The 16,299-nt window shown below is 44.7% G+C and overlaps 2 protein-coding genes and 2 pseudogenes across 2 annotated transcripts; 2 read left to right on the top strand and 2 right to left on the bottom strand.

The window, feature by feature from the left end:
- The first annotated feature begins 725 nt into the window (after positions 1-725).
- LOC136497166 (protein MULTIPLE CHLOROPLAST DIVISION SITE 1-like) lies at positions 726-3,592 on the top strand. The gene is made up of 4 exons (XM_066492956.1): positions 726-1,253; positions 1,857-2,023; positions 2,470-2,857; positions 3,249-3,592. Exons 1-4 carry the CDS (start codon positions 1,035-1,037, stop codon positions 3,432-3,434), a joined length of 960 nt encoding a protein of 319 aa, XP_066349053.1. The 5' UTR covers positions 726-1,034; the 3' UTR covers positions 3,435-3,592.
- A 39-nt stretch (positions 3,593-3,631) lies between these two features.
- On the bottom strand, positions 3,632-7,303 carry LOC136497165 (uncharacterized). The gene is made up of 6 exons (XM_066492955.1): positions 6,811-7,303; positions 6,295-6,355; positions 6,013-6,148; positions 5,543-5,870; positions 5,164-5,292; positions 3,632-4,903 (listed from the first exon to the last, which is right to left on the bottom strand). Exons 1-6 carry the CDS (start codon positions 6,887-6,889, stop codon positions 4,407-4,409), a joined length of 1,230 nt encoding a protein of 409 aa, XP_066349052.1. The 5' UTR covers positions 6,890-7,303; the 3' UTR covers positions 3,632-4,406.
- Positions 7,304-7,780: 477 nt separating this feature from the next.
- On the top strand, positions 7,781-10,820 carry LOC136498408 (putative pentatricopeptide repeat-containing protein At3g11460, mitochondrial; annotated as a pseudogene).
- A 328-nt stretch (positions 10,821-11,148) lies between these two features.
- Positions 11,149-15,637, bottom strand: LOC136497164 (calcium-dependent protein kinase 13-like; annotated as a pseudogene).
- Positions 15,638-16,299: the final 662 nt, after the last annotated feature.

The raw sequence follows: 16,299 nt of genomic DNA, 5'->3' as shown, positions 1-16,299 counted from the left end.
GATCACTCATAGACCGTTTGGTCCTGCAAACCAAAAGCGCCAATGGCTTTAGATTGGTCAAACGGCAAACTACTGAGCTTAATTATCGTGAAAACACAGCAGAGCTGAACTCGTATCATCTTGCAGTTGGTAACCGGCAGAAGCTGTCTTCTACTCTACAGTATTAGATAGAAATTGGCACAACTAGTGCCAGTTTGTTTAAAAAGCCTAGAAGTTGTAACTGAAAACTTGATGTATATATACAAGGAAAAAAATCATTTTGCCTCCCTTAGCTATCGCAAAAGTCAACATAAACCTAGATAAATCTATAACTCAGTCACACATGATTTAATGAACATGAAATTTTTACTACATCTCAAGCATGCAATGATTAGCTCACCATAAAAATTTCGCCGCCATTGGACCAAAGAAACCACGGCTATGAATTAATTACAAAAAAACATAGATGTAAAGTTACAGCAAAAACTTTATGTTAAAGCATAGTATATCATATATTAACTGTGTAGATCTAATCATATGGAGTCCAACACAATTAAATTTTCTATTTTATGATTTTTCTGTGATTTACTATGATTTTTTAAAATTCAGCTAGAATAAAAATAAAAGAAAAAGAAAATCACCAAGGAAACAGCCACGGAGGTTAAGTGACCGGTTTGGAGGGAGCAGGGGTTAAGTGACCGGTTTGGAGGGAGGAGGGGAGGAACTATTTCTGGTTTCAGAGAGTTGAGAGAGAAAATCTAACTTTTCCGGTGTAAGAGAGGCAAAATTGACTTTTTCCTATATACAAAGGAGCTAATAAGGCATGGAGGCCCATGGGCTTTCTCGAGCTCGCTCTGCACTCCGGCCCGGTTTGTGACGTTCACTGGACAGGGCAGTGGAAGTGAACGCCGCCAGTCTCTTGCCATGGCACTGGCAGCCTCCGTCTCTGACCATCCCCAACCTCGGGCCTTGAGCACACCGAGTCCCACAGCACCAAAGCCTCTTGAGTCCTAACCTTGGTTACCTTCTGCTTCTCCATCCATGTGAGGGCGACAATGGCGACCGCCTCCGTCGCCGTCTCCCTCCCGTTCCGCCTCTTCCTCCCTCCGCAGCTGTTCCGCGGGAGGGCGGTGAGGTGGCCGCGGCCGATTAGGGCTTCGGCGTCGAGCAACGCCAGTGACGTCGCAGGCGGGGAGCGGAAGCTGGGGGCTCTGCAGAGCAGGGTGGGAGATCTGAGGGGGCTCGTCGCCTCCGTGCCTCCTGCTGTTGCTTCGGTAAGGACTCCCCTTACCTCTCCCTCTCTGGGTATTTTGTTTTTACATTTGGATTGCGGGATTGGTTTGTGTCAGCACGAGATGGCAATTGCTGTGAAGGGGAGATTGTAATTGCTGTGGAGAGGAGGGATATCATATATTTGGCTAGTGGATAAATTGCGACGAGTGTGAGGGAGGTTTTTGAACGAGTGCAAAAGCAAAACACAGTTGTGTTCCCTATGATCGTCTATGAACAACTAAGTAGCAAATTGATATTAATTGGGACGGAGGATCTGTTGAATTGATTAGTACACAGTGGCATGAAACTCGTGGCTGCATAGATAAGCTGAAGACACTGAATGCCGAATACTATCATATGTGATTAGACATCCCTTGTTTCTCTGTCCGTGATCCTCATCCAGCAAACCATAAATGTCATCAACAAGTTTCAGTACATCAGGGAATTGGTTTTAAACTATGCAGACAATTTATTTCTTTTATTGTGTGCCTTCCTTTTCTTTTTTACCATAAGCAATAACGTTTTCTGCTTTAACATGCTCATCCTTGAGTTGTACCAGTTTCCATGTTGTGTACTTCATGTTCTTACTTTTTCTTTTCATGCAGATCCAGAAAAGCATTAGCCCAAATTTTGTTGCTGGTTTCTGCGTTGGCATTGCATTTTTGGCTGCTGCTGCAAGGCAGGTTATCATTAGAAGTCGAGAGCATGATAATAGAGGTTCTGTTGCTGATCTAGTAAGGCGTGGACAGTTAAAATCAGGGCAACGAGGGACGTATGTTACTAATTCCTTCATTTCCTTGAAGTTGCATTTTGTATTCTCATTGATGTATTGCTGGGTTTATGGATGCTTGATTATCGTTTGGACTATAGCCTCTGTTTTAATGATCATGTTTTAACATAAGACTTGAAACTTTGTCTATGTGACTTGGTCATGCCCCATTGTCTACTAATTAATTTTCTGTTAAGTGATCTTATCATTGTGCTTATGCTTGTGAGGAGTTACTGTCCCTATTTACTTGTTCCATGCCATTGTAAAGCTTCACCATAGTTTTCACATGTTAGTCTGGTTCCTGGTATGGGCACGGGAATTCAACTTTCAGAAACTAATTACAGGGTTCATTTCAATGCAGATATAAATGGTTAAATGAAGCTTTTCTGTGAACTTATAAACCTTTGACTTGTGCAATAATCATGACTGAAGTAATTCCTTTCCTGCAGTGCAAAGCTCCGCACATACGATGATCCTTTCAATAATCCATTAGTCAAGATTGATGAGGGCACATCTACTGCACAAATGTTTGGCAAGGAGTACCGTTTGGCTCCTGTTAGGCTTACGAAGGAGCAACAAGAAATGCATCAGAAGAGGAGATCACGTGCATATCAGTGGAAAAGGCCAACCGTGCTTCTCAGGGAAGGTGATTCCTTACCTCCAGATGTTGATCCAGATACAGTTAGATGGATCCCAGCAAACCATCCTTTTGCTGCTGCTTCAAGTGAAGTAGATGAGGAGACCGCCAAACAGAATGTCTATCAAAAGGATGGCGTCCCATCCCGTGTTAAGGCTGAGCATGAAGCTTTGCAGGCAAGGCTAGAGGCTTCAAATGCTGTGAGTGCTTTGCCGATGAACATGATCTTCTTGACATTTAAAATGACAACAATAGTATCCATTAGATCCTCCCTTCTGTCAAATCAAAATTGATTATATTGGTAAAGCTCCAAGCCTTGAAGGGCGGGCCTGGTGCAAGCGGTAGAGTCTTACCGCCTGTGACCGGAAGGTCCCGGGTTCGAGTCGCGGTCTCCTCGCATTGCACAGGTGAGGGTAAGGCTTGCCACTGACACCCTTCCCCAGACCCCGTACAGAGCGGGAGCTCTCTGCACTGGGTACGCCCTTTTGGTAAAGCTCCAAGCCTAGTCTGACAAAAGAACCAATCACACATACTTTTGTTAACCACCCACCTTCCAGAATAATGATTCTGAATCCCAACGATGCTTTGCAGGTTACCAAACTCCCTTCGGATCCAACGAGTATGCAGCGTAATGAGAGATCAATGAGATCATCCGGCAAGCCATCTGAAAATCTTGAGAGCTCGAAGTTTGATAACCAAGATAGACAAGTGTCTATTGAGTCTGGTAAACATAGCTCTGATGGAAGTTTACAATCAAATGGGCCGGAAGGGCAATAAGATTTGTGTACTTCAGCTCTTTGATGATATTTGCTTTGTTGCATAGTGTTATCAGCTTTTAGGCTGTAGCTGTAGATAGACAAGTTTTGGAACAGTGGGCTTACCGGTTTACACATTGCCTTTAATATGGAAGTCGCTTGACGTGTTGTGAATGGATATTTATTCTGACAAGTACATGGGTACTGGGTAGCTTCACTAATGCCATAACCGACTCCTAGGACAAACACGACTGAGGTGTTAATCGATGTGCTGCGCCTGCGCTGCACTGCCATTTGCACGGTTTCGACTAAGCAGGGGACAATTCCAGCACAGGAATCACACTTATCTCAATAGTGAACCCATCAGTCGGATGTGATTGTAAATAGCTAAGCAACACTATCGTTGATTGTCAGGGGCTGCATGTTTGTAACCATATACCCGGAGCCTGAGACTAGAACTTAGACCGGGGACAAAGACGGACACACATTTCATCCCCTCTACTTGACATCGAACTGAGTACTCTGTGCAGAATAAATCAATACAGATACTCCTCATTCACTGGATGTAGTCCACCCCGCCTGACGTATTTCCTCTATCAGAGGTATTTAAAATGCAAACTATGCACTCTGTTTTTCATCCGCTGAAGTTTGGAAATACAATAACTTGTAAAGTTATCTTTTTTTTTGTCTGCGGTTCTACAATTCCATCATTTTCCTATTGCACCATAACATAGTTCAGAAAGTTTTCCACTGAAGGATTCAAGGGAGTTAAAGTTCATAATAATACATCTTCCAAGGCTATATAGAACGCCCAATAGGCACAAAATTTTCACCAAAGAAAAAGACATTATCATGAGAAAGGCCCTAGGTGCCGTGCCGTCATGCCGAGAGGCTCATCGGCTTGTACAAAACCATCTTTCCATCATCTGCAACCCTGTCTGGGAATCAGCAGTAAGGTGGAATTACATGAATTGCCTTAGATATCCTCTAATGCCTATTCTTCATCACCACCAAACATGGCTGCCATTTTCATGGCTAGCTTTGCAGCCATCTCCCTCCTTTGGAAGTCAGGCATGAGCCTTAGGTTTGATCGCATGTTACCAATCTCCGACATGATTTTCTCCAGGTCATCCAGACCATAATGCTCGTCCTCAAAAAGATGGTTAGCCTCTGGAAGATCACTTTGATGATCATCAGTGCTATATGCTGTGGTCGTGTCCACATGATCACTATTGTCGGTTTTGTTGGTCCGAGTTACAGTATTTTCTTCAGCAGTTTCTGTGGACATGGCACTCGGGAGAGGGTTGGATGCTGAAGAGTCAGTACCGGCCTTCACAACTTGATGTGTGTGATCCTGCGTCCCATCAGCCTCATTTGATCTCTCAAAGCTTCTGGATGTACTTGTCTCGCCAACAAATTCCCACTGGTCATCAGATCCATGGGACAGGACCTCGTACTCAAAATCATAGTTGGATTCATCATCCGTAGATTCTGTCGGAATGAAAATGAATAATCAGGGACATGTAGTGCATTATTTTATATTCAATAATTTAAAGTAGTTTACTGGTGCAAAGATTTCACAACACATTTCATGTAAAAGATGGACAGCAAATTCTAACAGCTGAAATTACTTAATATAGAAACTTTCTAAGCATGCCATGCCGTCCCATAGTTTTTCAATAGTGCAGAATAAGTAAGGCACAGATCAGCAATCATCAGTTCCAATTTACTCATTTATGGCATTTAACTACCTTCTTTTTCAACCAAGGATGGGGCAGTTATTCTGTTTCCAGATTTCAGAATCATTTCAGGCCACATATGTGCAGAAAGAGCTCCAAAGAGTCGCTCTAAGCCTTGGCTATCACCATCCACTGATAGACCTGTTAGTTTGAATAAACATCAATTCAGATAGAAAAAACCACGGCTCCTATAGGATATAATCCTTCTTCTATTGGAGTCCATAAAAGATATAAGTTTTCATTGGGTATAAAATAATTAATTGATGCTCAATTTAGAGCTCATGGTAATAGATTGATTACTGGAAATAAGAAAAGCCTAATGGCAAAGTGTAGAAACTTGAGGAGAAAAAACTTTAACAGTTACAGGTTTACAACCGAGGAGACAACTTACACTTATCAAAGTCAGCATTGGAAGCACAGGCCTCAATATATTCTATGTTCTGCTCAATGCACCACTTTGCAGTAGAGTTTCTGATCTCTATGCATGGCTCTTCCTCAGATAACAAGCTACAACCCTCACTTTCATTTATCCCAAAATCGAAATAATCAGGGTGTGGATCAGAACTTGACTCCCCAAGCATTAGCATACGCCTCCTATATTCTATATGTGCGCTATGACCAGGTACAAGATCTGCTTTATTTCCAATGCATAACAAGACCTCAAACCTCTGGATATCAACATTGGCAGCCCAGCTTTGCAGAGTAAGCAAGGTGGATTCCTGCATAATTAGTTAAGGCTGTTACCCTACTGTAGCACTGAGGATAAAAAATTGAACTCTGAAAATTATAAGGTTCAGAATCTTTAAACGCTAAGACAGAAAGCACAATAAGGTTGAATGAGAACACAGGTTCAGTACGGACATCATTCATATCAAAGACCATAACGAGGGCCGCCAGCCGGTCTAGATGAGGGAGGGAACCAAGAGAAAATTCTTCACCAAGATTTGCTGTCCAGATGGAAAGATCAGCTGAATAATACTTTGTTTCAATTGTCCACCTGCATGGCAATCAGTAGCAAAATAAATTATATCATGTGTTAGAAGAAGATTTAACTGAAAACAATGCTTTCTACTTCTATATAAGTAGGAGTATTTGACATTTCTCACAGACAAAAATGTAATTTGACAAGATGCTATTACATACCCCTGACACAGCACACCGGATGATAAGTCATGCACGTCAGGTATTTCCGCTGCAAGCAACCCTGAAGTTCATGGTGAAATGAAAATGGTCAGGAAATAATAAGCACAACCACATATAAATATTATGAACAGTAAAATTTGGAATATCAGAGTAATATCTTATTTTAGCAAAGCACGTAAACTTAAATATCTATATCTACTCCACAGCCCAACGAATTCATCAATTATCAAGGTAATGGTTGAAACTAGAAGCGTTAATTTGTCAGCTAAAACAGTACAAGCTTGTCATCTTGTGTCTTCTCTTCTCTATCTACTCCGAATCAACACCCGTTTTACTTGGTCCACTAAAAAAAAATCAAATCACAGGTGGACCACGGGATCTTCTCCTCCTGCTCACGACGCGAACACATCTGATTCAGATCCTAAATAGTTCAACAACTCTACCCACTCGATGTTTCGCATTCAAATCGGGAGAAGGAAACCCAAACATAAGGAAAGGAGGACAGCGAGATCTCACGGGAGAGGATGGTTCGCTTGCCGACGCCCGGCGCGCCGACGAGGAGGACACCGGGCCGCGCCTCCAGGGATCCCTCCATGGCCTCGCGCCAAACCACTGTCCCCTAACACCGGATCAGAAGTTCCCCGGCTTTGGTTTCCTCGCTGCCGAATGGGAAGTTCGGAGACTCCACGCGCGAGTACGAGAGACAAGGAAGACGGAAAAAAGTCTACACGACCCAAACTATTCATCGCGTGGACTGCTTCACCTCAAATTATTTAACTTTCTGAAACCGGTCAAATAACCCAAACGACGATAGTTTTGATACAATGACGGTAATTTTATTTTTTTCTTTTTATTTATTTCTGCTGATTTTAAAAAAAATCATAGTAAATCACAGAAAAATTATAAAATAAAAAATCTAATTTTGTTGGATTCTATATGAGTAGATCTACTCAGCGAACATATAATATGGTATATTTTAATACAAAGTTTTGTTGTAGCTTTAGATAATTTTTATGATAGGCTAATTATTGTATGTTTGAACTGTAGTAAAATTTTTATATTCGTTAGATCATTTATAACTTAGTTATAGATAAAGCATAGGTTTAACAAGTATAAACCTAAATAAATTTATAACTAAGTTATACATGATCTAATGTGTATGGAATTTTTACTACAGTTCAAGCATACAATAATTAGTCCACCATAAAAAATTTATCACAATTGGACCATAAAAACTACAGCTATGAATTATTCCATTTAATTACAGAAAAACATAAATCTAAAGCTACATTAAAAACTTTGTACTAAAATATACCATATTATATATTCACTGTGTAGATCTACTTATGTGGAGTCCAATAAAATTAGATTTTTCATTTTATGATTTACTATGATTTTTCAAAGATTCAGCAGAAATAAATAAAAAAAAAATGAAACCACAGTTACTGTAGCAAACCATCGTTAAAACCGTTTGGGGGTTATTTGATCGGTTTTAGAAAGTTTAGGGGTAGAAAATCCGGTTTTATACTTTAGGGGTGAAATAGTCCACCCTAAATATGTTACGCTTTCATTTTGAGATGGCGTATTTTCGGTGCTTGTGTTTCTCCAACCCGGCAACCCGCAACCAAATTTCATGGGCCGAATTGGACCATGCGATTTCGCTTCTTCTGGGAGCACGCATAGCATAGCGCAAGGCCGCAATCGTTTGAATGGTGGCGTCCCCATGGCCGCCACCGCCGCCTCCTCCTCCGGCGGTTGCCTCCCACATGGCGGTCACGCAGGCGTTTGCCGACGCGCTGCGTTCGTGCGGTGCACGCGGCGCGCTCACCGGCGCCCGCGCGCTGCACGGCCGCCTCGTTGCCGTGGGCCTCGCGTCCGCCGTCTTCCTACAGAACACGCTCCTCCACGCCTACCTCTCCTGCGGAGCCCTCCCCGACGCCCGCCGCCTGCTTCTGACGGACATCGCCCACCCCAACGTCATCACCCACAACGTCATGCTGAATGGGTACGCCAAGCTCGGACGACTGAGCGATGCCGTGGAGCTGTTCGGTAGAATGCCCGCGAGAGACGTGGCCTCGTGGAACACGCTCATGTCCGGATACTTTCAGAGCCGACAGTACTTGGCTTCTTTGGAAAGCTTTGTGTCCATGCACCGAAGTGGTGATTCGTCACCAAATGCATTCACATTCGCTTATGCCATGAAGTCTTGTGGTGCCCTTGGACAGCACAGTTTGGCGCTGCAGCTGTTTGGGATGGTTCAGAAGTTCGGTTCCCAGGATGATAGTGATGTAGCAGCTGCCCTTGTCGACATGTTTGTGAGATGTGGAACTGTGGATTTAGCTTCAAGGTTGTTTGTTCGCATTAAAGAACCCACTATATTCTGTCGGAACAGTATGCTAGTGGGATATGTCAAGACATATGGTGTTGACCATGCCCTTGAGCTTTTTGATAGCATGCCTGAACGTGATGTTGTTTCATGGAACATGATGGTATCAGCATTGTCTCAGAGTGGCCGAGTCAGAGAAGCCCTTGATATGGTTGTGGACATGCAAAGCAAAGGGGTCCGCCTTGATTCAACAACATACACTAGTTCTCTTACTGTGTGTGCTAGATTATCTTCTTTAGGATGGGGTAAGCAACTTCATGCTCAGGTGATTCGGAACCTACCCCACATTGATCCATATGTCGCTAGTGCTCTTGTTGAACTGTATGCAAAATGTGGCTGTTTCAAGGAAGCTAAGCAGGGTGTTCAACTCTTTACATGATCGTAACAACGTGGCTTGGACAGTTCTCATCTCGGGATTCTTGCAGTATGGGTGTTTCACTGAATCTGTTGAATTGTTCAACCAGATGAGAGCTGAGTTGATGACACTTGATCAGTTCGCATTGGCAACTCTTATAAGTGGCTGCTGCAGCAGGATGGATTTGTACCTTGGGAGGCAACTACATTCACTTTGTCTGAAAAGTGGGCAGATTCAAGCTGTCGTTGTCTCCAATTCTCTCATCTCCATGTATGCAAAGTGCGACAATCTCCATAGTGCTGAATCTATATTCAGATTTATGAATGAAAAGGACATTGTATCATGGACAAGCATGATCACTGCACATTCTCAAGTAGGGAACATCACAAAAGCTCGAGAGTTCTTTGATGGCATGTCGACAAAGAATGTAATTACATGGAATGCTATGTTGGGAGCATATATACAGCATGGAGCTGAGGAAGATGGCCTCAGGATGTATAAGGTTAATGCTAAGTGAGAAGGATGTTAGACCTGACTGGGTTACCTATGTCACATTGTTCAAAGGCTGTGCAGATTTAGGTGCAAACAAACTTGGAGATCAAATTATTGGTCGTACTGTAAAGGCTGGTCTCATTTTAGACACCTCTGTTGCGAATGCAGTTATAACAATGTATTCCAAGTAGCGGAAGGATTTTAGAAGCTCGAAAAGTATTTGACTTCCTGAACAGGTGAAGGATATTGTATCTTGGAATGCCATGATCACTGGTTATTCACAGCATGGCATGGGAAAGCAAGCCATAGAGATCTTTGATGACATACTGAAAAGAGGTGCAAAGCCAGACTACATAAGCTATGTTGCAGTTCTGTCAGGCTGTAGCCACTCCGGACTCGTGCAGGAGGGGAAATCTTATTTTGATATGATGAAGAGAGGTCCATAACATATCTCCAGGTTTGGAGCATTTCTCATGCATGGTAGACCTTCTTGGCCGTGCAGGGCACCTGACGGAAGCCAAGGATCTCATTGACTGAGATGCCCATGAAACCAACCGCTGAGGTTTGGGGAGCTCTTCTTAGCGCCTGCAAGATACATGGCAACAATGAGCTCGCTGAACTTGCAGCGAAACATGTGTTTGAGCTTGGACTCGCCTGATTCTGGGAGCTACATGCTTATGGCGAAGATCTATGCCGATGCTGGGAAATCTGATGATTCTGCACAGATAAGGAAGCTGATGAGGGACAAGGGGATAAAAAAGAACCCGGGATATAGCTGGATGGAGGTTAACAACAAGGTCCATGTCTTTAAAGCGGATGACGTGAGCCATCCCCAGGTGATCGCCATTCAGGAAGAAGCTGGATGAGCTCATGGAGAGGATCGCGCGCCTCGGGTACTGTGAGGACTGACTCTCCCGCGCTCCGAGATTCACCACAGCTGAGAAGCTAGCTGTAGCCTTCGGGCTCATGAGCTTGCCCGCCTGGATGCCGATCCACATCATGAAGAATCTGCGCATTTGCGGCGACTGCCACACTGTGATCAAGCTGATATCCTCAGGTGACTGGTCGTGAGTTCGTGATTCGAGATGCCGTGCGATTCCACCACTTCAATGGTGGTTCCTGCTCTTGCGGGGATTACTGGTGAGTGGTGACCATGGATTCGTGCGTAGTTCTTTTTGTTGACATTGGTTGAGGACAGCATCATAGAATATCTTGATGTTATCTTTTTTCCGTCATTCCTTATCCATAATATCTATAGATTCGCCCCAGCCTAAACAAAGGCGGCCAGACCGCCAGATCATACTTACATCATGGCAAGTATCGGGAAAACAGTACATTAAGTACAGTTTCATACAAACGGAGCAACGCATTGCATTGAGATACAGCCGTGCATCCAAGAATGGATGTCATCAATCAAGGGAGACTGGAGACATACATGGCGAGCTAGTTCACTGAACATTAGTGTTTCTGAGAGTCAAGGGGCAGCAGCATCATTTACAATTCCGGGTTCATGCGTGACATGGACATCTTGTTATGCATTTCATGGAATCAATCACAAGAGTTCAATCAGAATCCCCAGAAAAACACAGCCACACAGACACTTGACAACATCTTGAAAAATTGCAGAAGGTTTTCGTAGGGCAGCAAGACAGAGGAAGTAGCTAAGCCACAAGCTGTACATCGTGTTAAGTCTCAGAATGCACCAGGTGCGTCCCTCATGCTGATATTCAAGCTGTTTCTCATTGTTCTTCGACCAACTCCCATATTGCCCTTGGTCATCATGGCAACAAACTCTCCATAGTCAATGCGGCCATCCTGGCAAAAAAAAAGAGCAAGGTTAGACTACACGTGTCAACGGCATTAACTTTGCTTCATTACTAACAGAACCATAACCATTGATTAATGAAAATTTTGCAGGTGAGGAAAGACCACCCCATGGCGGCAAACTGATTGAGAGAGAGCCACGAACTCCAGTTTCACCCCTATAGGGCTGCATCTACGAGGGCCAAACGACCACTGCCACTACCCCTATAGGCCCGCATTGTTACCACTGGGTGGTGCTTTGCCACTATTTCTTGGGGTCACCAGAGAGGAGCGTTTTTTGGGGTGCTACCAGTGTTTGATCCCTTGCTGGCTGCGCCCACACTTAGGGAGATAACCTTACACTTGAAAGCATTGGCCACATTGATTGATTGAGCATCAAATGAACTATGTTGATCAATAAAATGTGTCCGTCCTTCCTTATTGGCAAGTTGTACGTGTTTTCATTGCATCACACTACTTGCATTGGTTGTACATTTCATATAGGTTTAACGAAGGTGAGTAAGAAATAAACAAGATATGCCATTCTATAACTTTTATGCATGTGGCCTAATTAAAGTAAGACTTACATTGTCCTTGATCAACTTCTTTGATGACATCATCAAGAAAAGCATCTGGCATGTTATGCTCTTTGCAAGCTTGCTTGTAGTTCATCCACTGTGATATAGCCACTACCATCTTTGTCGAAATATGAAAAGGCTGCCACAGAGATGTTCCTCGCGCTCCAGCTTATTGAGATGCAAAGTTGCAGCAATGAATTCTATATAGTCAATTGTTCCACTGTTGTCAATATCAGCCTAAACAAAAGAAAAGAAACACAGTAAGTTTTTTGGTACAATGTGTTATAACTTCTCTTTTACAAAGCCTCTGGCATAAGAAGTGAGCCAAGTGTGATGCTCAATTTATCAGCCTCTAAATTAAATATGCATAGTTGCTAGACCACTGAAGTAAAAAAACACGCATACACGTCATGTAGCACATAAGCGCAGATTTATAAGACATAAAATGGTGGCTGCTTTAAGATGAGGAAATATTAGTTGTACCCCATGCTGTCTACTGCTCTCATCCTAATCATAAATATGTAATGAGAAATGGTCATACATAAGTTGAAATTGCAACAAGTAACTGATTGACTTTGTAGCCTAGATTCTTAATGAAGCCAAATATTTATGATTCTTAATGTATAGCTTCAGGAAGGTCCCGGGTTCGAGTCGCGGTCTCCTCGCATTGCATAGGCGAGGGTAAGGCTTGCCACTAACACCCTTCCCCAGACCCCGCACGGAGCGGGAGCTCTCTACACGGGGTACGCCCTTAATGTATAGCTTCAGGACCCAGGTCGTTGAAGCTAAAAATACAAACAAGCATACCAAAAGGTTTCAGCTAACTTACTGCTTCCATAAGGTCACGAATCTCAGTGTCCTTTAGTGTGGAGCCATATTTTCTCAATCCTTCTTTTAGCTCATCATAAGTAATTGCACCACTGTTGTCAGTGTCCATGGTCTGGAACATTTCCTTCAACCCCGCGATTTCCTCTTCTGATAGGCTCTCAGCTATTACCTATTAGAATGAACACATATAGTCAATTAGTTCAGCGTTGCACAAGCAAGCAATCTAAAATGTAACACAACTCTCCTGGTCGATACTAGGTAATAAGGGTCCAATCAAATAAGGAATATTAGCTAAGAACTATTGGGGTGCTATCTTCTGAACCTGCGAATCAAAGTTCATATAAATCATGCCTAAAAGAACTGCACTTACTCGTAAAGCCATTTTCTTCAACTTATTCATTGCAGAGAATTGCTTAATGCGAGATAAGACAGCTGGATCCAGTGGACGGTCAGGAGCCACTCCATGATCACGAATCCATGGATGGCCTGTGCACAAGTTCAAGTGTCATCTTTTTATCCAACAATTGCAAATACATCAGGTGAATGGATGCAGTTGCGGTGTTAGAGAAATAACAAATCAATAGTATAAAGTGGTGAAAGAAACTAACATAGAACTTCGTGTGCTGTTAAGCGCTCGGCAGCAGCGAGGATTCAGCATTCGTCTTATAAGATCTTTTGCACTATCAGATATGACGGGCCACGGATCAGAATCAAAATCAATGACACCTTTCAATACAGCATCAAATATTCCTTGTTGTGTTTCTGCATTGTATTCATTAAAATGTTAGCATCGTGGTCAAAAGGGATAAAGTTAAAGATCCTAAAGAACTTAAGGCAAACATACCAAAATACTATACGGACATACCTGCCCAAAATGGAGGCACACCACTTAGTAGAATGTACAGAATGATACCAGCTGTCCATACATCAGCTGCTGGTCCATAACTTTTCAGCAAAACTTCTGGAGCTACATAATATGGGCTACCAACAACATCGGTGAAAACTTGACCTGAAAGAACAGAACAAGAAAAGCGAAAAGTGTCAAGGATGCAGATAGCATGCCTAATTGGTTACAAGTTGGAGCGAAAAAGGTTCTGTGTACTATTGCACTATTATTAGAATAATAGGCAGCTTCCATCAGATCCAGTAATTCAACTGCCACTCAGCTAAGAAATGCACCCTGCTGAACTTGCATTTCGGGCCTAGCAGGTTAGGGCACTAAACTCATTAATTAGTGTTTGCCACTAATCTTGAATGGCAAGTAGCAAGCTGCATTTATTTCCTGTGAAACTAAGCTATTGCAACGTTAGCTTTCATCACATAACAATCAATACCGACTATTTACTAGTACTTTTCAACCCCTTCTGTTGCCAAATTTCAGTTGCATGATGACTCCAAAAAAGCTGCTGTTACAGAATTTCACCTGCAATCATCCATTTCATTTCCTACGACTACGAACATGAATAAAACAGAGCTAACGCAAGCACAACTGTACGAGCTACCGATTAGTAACACATCCCGTGCACAAGTTTCAGCCGTTGACTAAAACAGCACAATATGTCACAATGGGAAGAACTCAAAAGAAGTTTGCGATTCTGCAGCAGCAGCTTACCAGGCTTGAAGAAGACAGAGAGTCCGAAATCGATGGCCTTGAGCGAGAGGTCATCGTCCTTGTTGGCGAGCAGGAAGTTCTCGGGCTTGAGGTCCCGGTGCATGACCCCGAGCGAGTGGCAGGCCTCGACGACCCCGACGATGATCCTGGTGAGCTCGGCGGCCTTGCGCTCGCTGTAGTGCCCGCGCTGTATGATCCGGTCGAAGAGCTCGCCTCCGGCGCAGAGCTCCATGACGATGTGGACGTAGACCTGGTCCTCGTACGCGCCCTTGATAGCGACGACGTTCTTGTGGCCCGAGAGGTGGTGCATGATCTGGATCTCGCGGCGCACGTCGTCGATGTCCTCCTTGGTGATGAGCTTGCGCTTGGAGATGGACTTGCAGGCGTAGTCGACCCCCGTGGCGAGCTCGGTGCAGAGGTAGGTGGTGCCGAACTGCCCCTGCCCGAGCTTCCTGCCGAGCGCGTAGAGGTCGCGGAGGTTGGGGGTGGGGTGGCCGAGCACGGACCCGAGGTCGGGCGTCGCGCCCGCCCCGCCGCGCCTCATGGCTGCTGCGGCGGCGGGCGCGGCCGGCGCCGGCGCGTGGGCGTCCGTGGTGGCGGGCGGCGTGGGCTGCTTCCTGGGCGAGTCGTCGGCGGCGGCGACGGCGCTGCTGGCGCTGTACTCGGAGTCGTGGCGCTGCGACGCGGCGTGCTTGAAGCTGTGCAGGTACTTGGATCTAAGAGAGCCGCCGCATGCGTTGCCCATCAAACGACGGGGTGAGGCCGCCGCCCCTGGCGCATGAAGCTAGCTCCGGACGGTCGCCTTCGCCCTTCGCCCTTCGCCCTTCGCCCGCCTCGCCTCACGGAAACGCCAACGCCACAAACGTAATCTCTGATCTGGGTTGGGTCGGGGTCGGGCACCGGGGGCGGGCGGGTGCTCGTGACTGGGCGAGCAGGGATTTAACGGGGACGACTAGGAGGGCAGCTCCAGCAACTGCTGCTGCATCATGGCGGCTTCTCCTCCCTTGTCCTTTCTCTCTCTCTGCAGCTCGGGTCACGTTTCGGGGAAAGCGAACGCACGCAGCAGCTGGTGCCGTCCGTGCGTTCGTCTGGATTGGTCCCGGTTTGGATTGGCCTCAGCCTGGCGGTCAGTGAGTGCGTGCGAGTGGCGACGGCGACACCGGCGACGCGAGCGATGCGTGCGGCCGCAGGGAAAGGAGCCGCTGTTTTGGTCGATGGATGTGTCCGGTCCGGTGCGCGCTTAATTAATCGCGGCGTGGCATTTGGATTTTTGCGGGTGGGGGAAGGTGAGGCGAGGGTGAGACGAAGGTCGGCAGCGGCCTTCCTCTCCGTCCCCCGCCAGAGTTGCCTTGGTTTCGGCGACGGCGAGGAAGCGGACAGGTACACTGGACTCGGGGTCGGGTCGGGTCGGGGCGACCCAGCTGGGTGCGCGCTGGTGGGCTCCTCCGGGTTGAGAGGACTTGGGGGCTGGAGCTGGCGGACGGACCCGCGCGTGGGGTGAGACGGAGGTATTTTTTTTTGGATGGAAGCATGTGTACTTGTCTGATAAAAAGTGTTGCTTAAAATTTATCTAAAAATTTAATAAAATCTGTCTAGTCAGTTAAGGTAGAAGATGTTGTGTTTAGTTGGAAGCTTGTATATGGAATGCTAATGAAAGATATAATACCATTTTAAAACATACACGGTTAGTGTTAGAATGTACAAACAATAAATAAATAAAACCATCCACATATTTTATCAATTAACAATATATTTGAAATTACAAATAAATTTAATAGTTTTCCTAGCTATTTAAAAAATGTTACAAGGAAAGATGTACGAGGAACAAAGATAATTATAATTACATTGTATACACGATGCTAGTGTAGGTTTATTAGTAGAGAACAGAAAAGATATATGTTTTTTTTCGTGGAATTTCGTGTACACAGTACCAGCTAATACAAAGAATAAC

Source organism: Miscanthus floridulus, chromosome 12 (assembly GCF_019320115.1).
Source record: "Miscanthus floridulus cultivar M001 chromosome 12, ASM1932011v1, whole genome shotgun sequence".
NCBI lineage: Eukaryota > Viridiplantae > Streptophyta > Magnoliopsida > Poales > Poaceae > Miscanthus > Miscanthus floridulus.
This window is presented reverse-complemented; position numbering and strand designations above follow the sequence as displayed.